Here is a 3,153-nt window from a genome sequence, read left to right as displayed (position 1 = left end):
TTTTATTATTAACTTTAAGAGATTGTTCATGTAGAATAAATAGAAGTTAGCATATAACATCATTTGGGTGTCAAAGCTGCTGTGAGTTTCTCAGTTGCTGCCTTCACAGTGAGAATGTTCTCCTGACTAGCACAGACTGCTGCTTAAATTTAGGTACTGAGCTCTAACTTTTCTTTTTTTTTAATTTAAATGCATATTTTAATATTTGCACCTTCATAAAGATGAATATCCCAAGTTAACTTTATGTTGGTTAAAAATTCACTCAAAGGTATATTTTCAATGAACAACTTATTTATAATAATACATTTAAAATTTAAATTAATTTTATATCTTTTGAAATAAGAACATAAAAGATGACTTTTTACTAAATTAAATTATTCTAGGCATTGTTCCTGTGGCCGGCTCTCCGCTCGCCGCAGCCACCTCCGCCTGCGCCTCAGCCGCCGCCGCCGCCGCCGCCGCGGACTCCCGCAGCTTTATCGCCAGAGCCCTCGAACTCTCGCTTTCTTTCTAATCCGCTGCATCGGATCACCGGCGCGCCCGTCATGTCAGACGCGGCCGTGGACACCAGCTCTGAGATCACCACAAAGGACTTAAAAGAGAAGAAGGAAGTTGTGGAGGAGGCGGAGAATGGGAGAGAGGCACCTGCTAATGGGAATGCTAATGAGGAAAATGGGGAGCAGGAGGCCGACAATGAGGTAGATGGAGAAGAGGAAGAAGGTGGGGAGGAAGAGGAGGAGGAAGAGGAAGGTGATGGTGAGGAAGACGATGGAGATGAAGATGAGGAGGCTGAGGCAGCTACGGGCAAACGGGCAGCTGAAGATGATGAGGATGACGATGTTGACACCAAGAAGCAGAAGACTGATGAGGATGACTAGACAGCAAAAAAGGAAAAGTTAAACTTAAAAAAAAAAAAAAAGCCGCCGTGACCTATTCACCCTCCACTTCCCGTCTCAGAATCTAAACGTGGTCACCTTCGAGTAGAGAGGCCCGCCCGCCCGCCTGCCGCGGGCAGCGCCACCTGCAGATGACACGCTCTCCGCCACGCAACCAAAACCACAACGTGAATTTGCAACAGGGGAAGAAGAAAGAACCAAAACGTCCAAGGCCCTGCTTTTTCTCTTAAAGTACTTTAAAAAGGAAAATTTGTTTGTATTTTTTATTTACATTTTATATTTTTGTACATATTGTTAGGGGTCAGCCATTTTTAATGATCTCGGATGACCAAACCAGCCTTCGGAGTGTTCTCTGTCCTGCTTCTGACTTTACTTGTGGTGTGACCATGTTCATTATAATCTCAAAGGAGAAAAAAAAAACCTTGTAAAAAAACAACAACAACAACAAAAATCTTATTCCGAGCATTCCAGTAACTTTTTTTGTGTATGTACTTAGCTGTACTATAAGTAGTTGGTTTGTATGAGATGGTTAAAAAGGCCAAAGATAAAAGGTTGCTTTTTTTTTCCTTTTTTTGTCTATGAAGTTGCTGTTTATTTTTTATTTTTTTGGCCTGTTTGATGTATGTGTGGAACAATGTTGTCCAACAATAAACCGGAATTTTATTTTGCTGAGTTGTTTTAAAAAAAAATTATTCTAAATGAAATCAGATGTCCTAATATTGAGCCAGATTTAGCTGTTTGAAGTAACTAAGCTTGTTGGTGTAGATCAGACATGCTTATAGAAGCCACTAAGGTAAGATTAATTACATTACAGCTTGTAATGATTACCTCACTCAAGGTAATAATATGTAAGTACTTGAATTCACTGAGCATTTCCAATCTGTATCTTAGTTTAAAAAACATTGCATAATTGAAATTGGCATCTGTCTAGTCAGAATGGCATTTGGGAGCCTGGCAGAATGCTAGTGGTGTTTGTGGACAAAGGCCCTGAGGAAGCTCTGAGATGAAGTGTTGCAGGGAGGAGCCTTGTGGACATTATCCAGCCTAAGGGAATTATGGGTTAATAACATTCAGGTTTAAGATATGCAGATGTGGCCATACAATAAATCATTAAACTTGCATGTATCATATATTTAGATCCAGATCAGTATTCAGAAGATCTAAATCTGCTGGATCCAAAAACTAGCAACCACCCATTGAAACACCAACAAACTCTAACAAGCAGTCAATCTGATAACAAGCAATCAAAAAGGAGACCTTCTTTTAAAGAAGAATCTGAAAGACATCAAATTACAAGCAAGATTCACAAGGTCTTCAAAAACAAAATAAGCTGTGATGTCCAGGGAAACCTTTGTAGATACACAAAGTGGAATTGATCATATGTTCATTTATATTTATTTCCAATCACATTTTGCAATAATATAAGCTAAAAATGGGAAGAACAAATTTTCAAAGACTTGAGTTTGCTGTGTGGGGACAATTTCAACACTCAAAGTTCATTTTAACACATAGTGTGCATTTAAATATTCAAGCAAATTATGCCTACCAACTGTACCATTGATAGAGCAACTGACCAGGAGTTTCACACAGACTTTGGCATCATATCCTCAAATCTCAGAAGATCAATCTTCTCTCTTTGTGACTATAGAAGCTTAGGCAGAGCTGGCCTTGAAACTTAAGTGTCTCTGACTTCAAAACTGTTGAAGATAATAGTGCGATTTATCGATAGTTGTGGTTCTCCTGAGCACATGAAGCTCGTCAGTGAACCTCTTTACCTCCTTGAAGTTAGATGTGGCTTGTGATTGGTTTTAGCCAAGAAATGTGTGCAGATGGGACATATGTAACTTAAGGGTGAAAGCAATTAATTGCTGGAAGAAAGCTCCAGGGCTCTGTTTCAAAGTTACAACAGTCTTGGCGGATGTGGAAACATGAGGCTGAACTCTCCTTGGCTTGATGGTTGCCGTGGACTGTCAGCTAAGCTTACCATTGTGCCTGTCTGATGAGAAGGAAGTTCTCCTTGTTCTAAGTCATTGCTGCTGTTTGTTTGGTTACTCTGGCATAACATAGTCTGATGAATAAAAACAAGTTCAAGTTTGTTCCAATATGTTCCAATATCAGTGAATCAAGCTGAAATTATTCCAGAAATATCCGCATTTCCACCTGCAAACCCAACTTAAACATATTTGCATATTTCTCACTCAAACAAGGCTTGTATCAATTTAGGAAAAATCTTCAAGTATCAGTCAAAACTCTTGCA

At 39.3% G+C, this 3,153-nt stretch overlaps 1 protein-coding gene across 1 annotated transcript; it reads left to right on the top strand.

Moving 5' to 3' along the window:
- Positions 1-484: 484 nt before the first annotated feature.
- On the top strand, positions 485-1,322 carry LOC140690651 (prothymosin alpha-like). The gene has a single exon (XM_072952545.1). The coding sequence runs from the start codon at positions 546-548 to the stop codon at positions 876-878; it is 333 nt and encodes a 110-aa protein (XP_072808646.1). The 5' UTR covers positions 485-545; the 3' UTR covers positions 879-1,322.
- Positions 1,323-3,153: the final 1,831 nt, after the last annotated feature.

The sequence above is a fragment of the Vicugna pacos genome, chromosome 3 (genome assembly GCF_048564905.1).
Source record: "Vicugna pacos chromosome 3, VicPac4, whole genome shotgun sequence".
NCBI classification, from domain to species: domain Eukaryota; kingdom Metazoa; phylum Chordata; class Mammalia; order Artiodactyla; family Camelidae; genus Vicugna; species Vicugna pacos.
The sequence above is the reverse complement of the archived record's forward strand: the minus strand, read 5'-3'. Positions and strand labels throughout refer to the sequence as shown.

Excerpts from the sequence above, each read along its gene's own strand:
- LOC140690651 (XM_072952545.1), top strand. The coding sequence starts at position 546 with ATGTCAGACGCGGCCGTGGACACCAGCTCTGAGATCACCACAAAGGAC.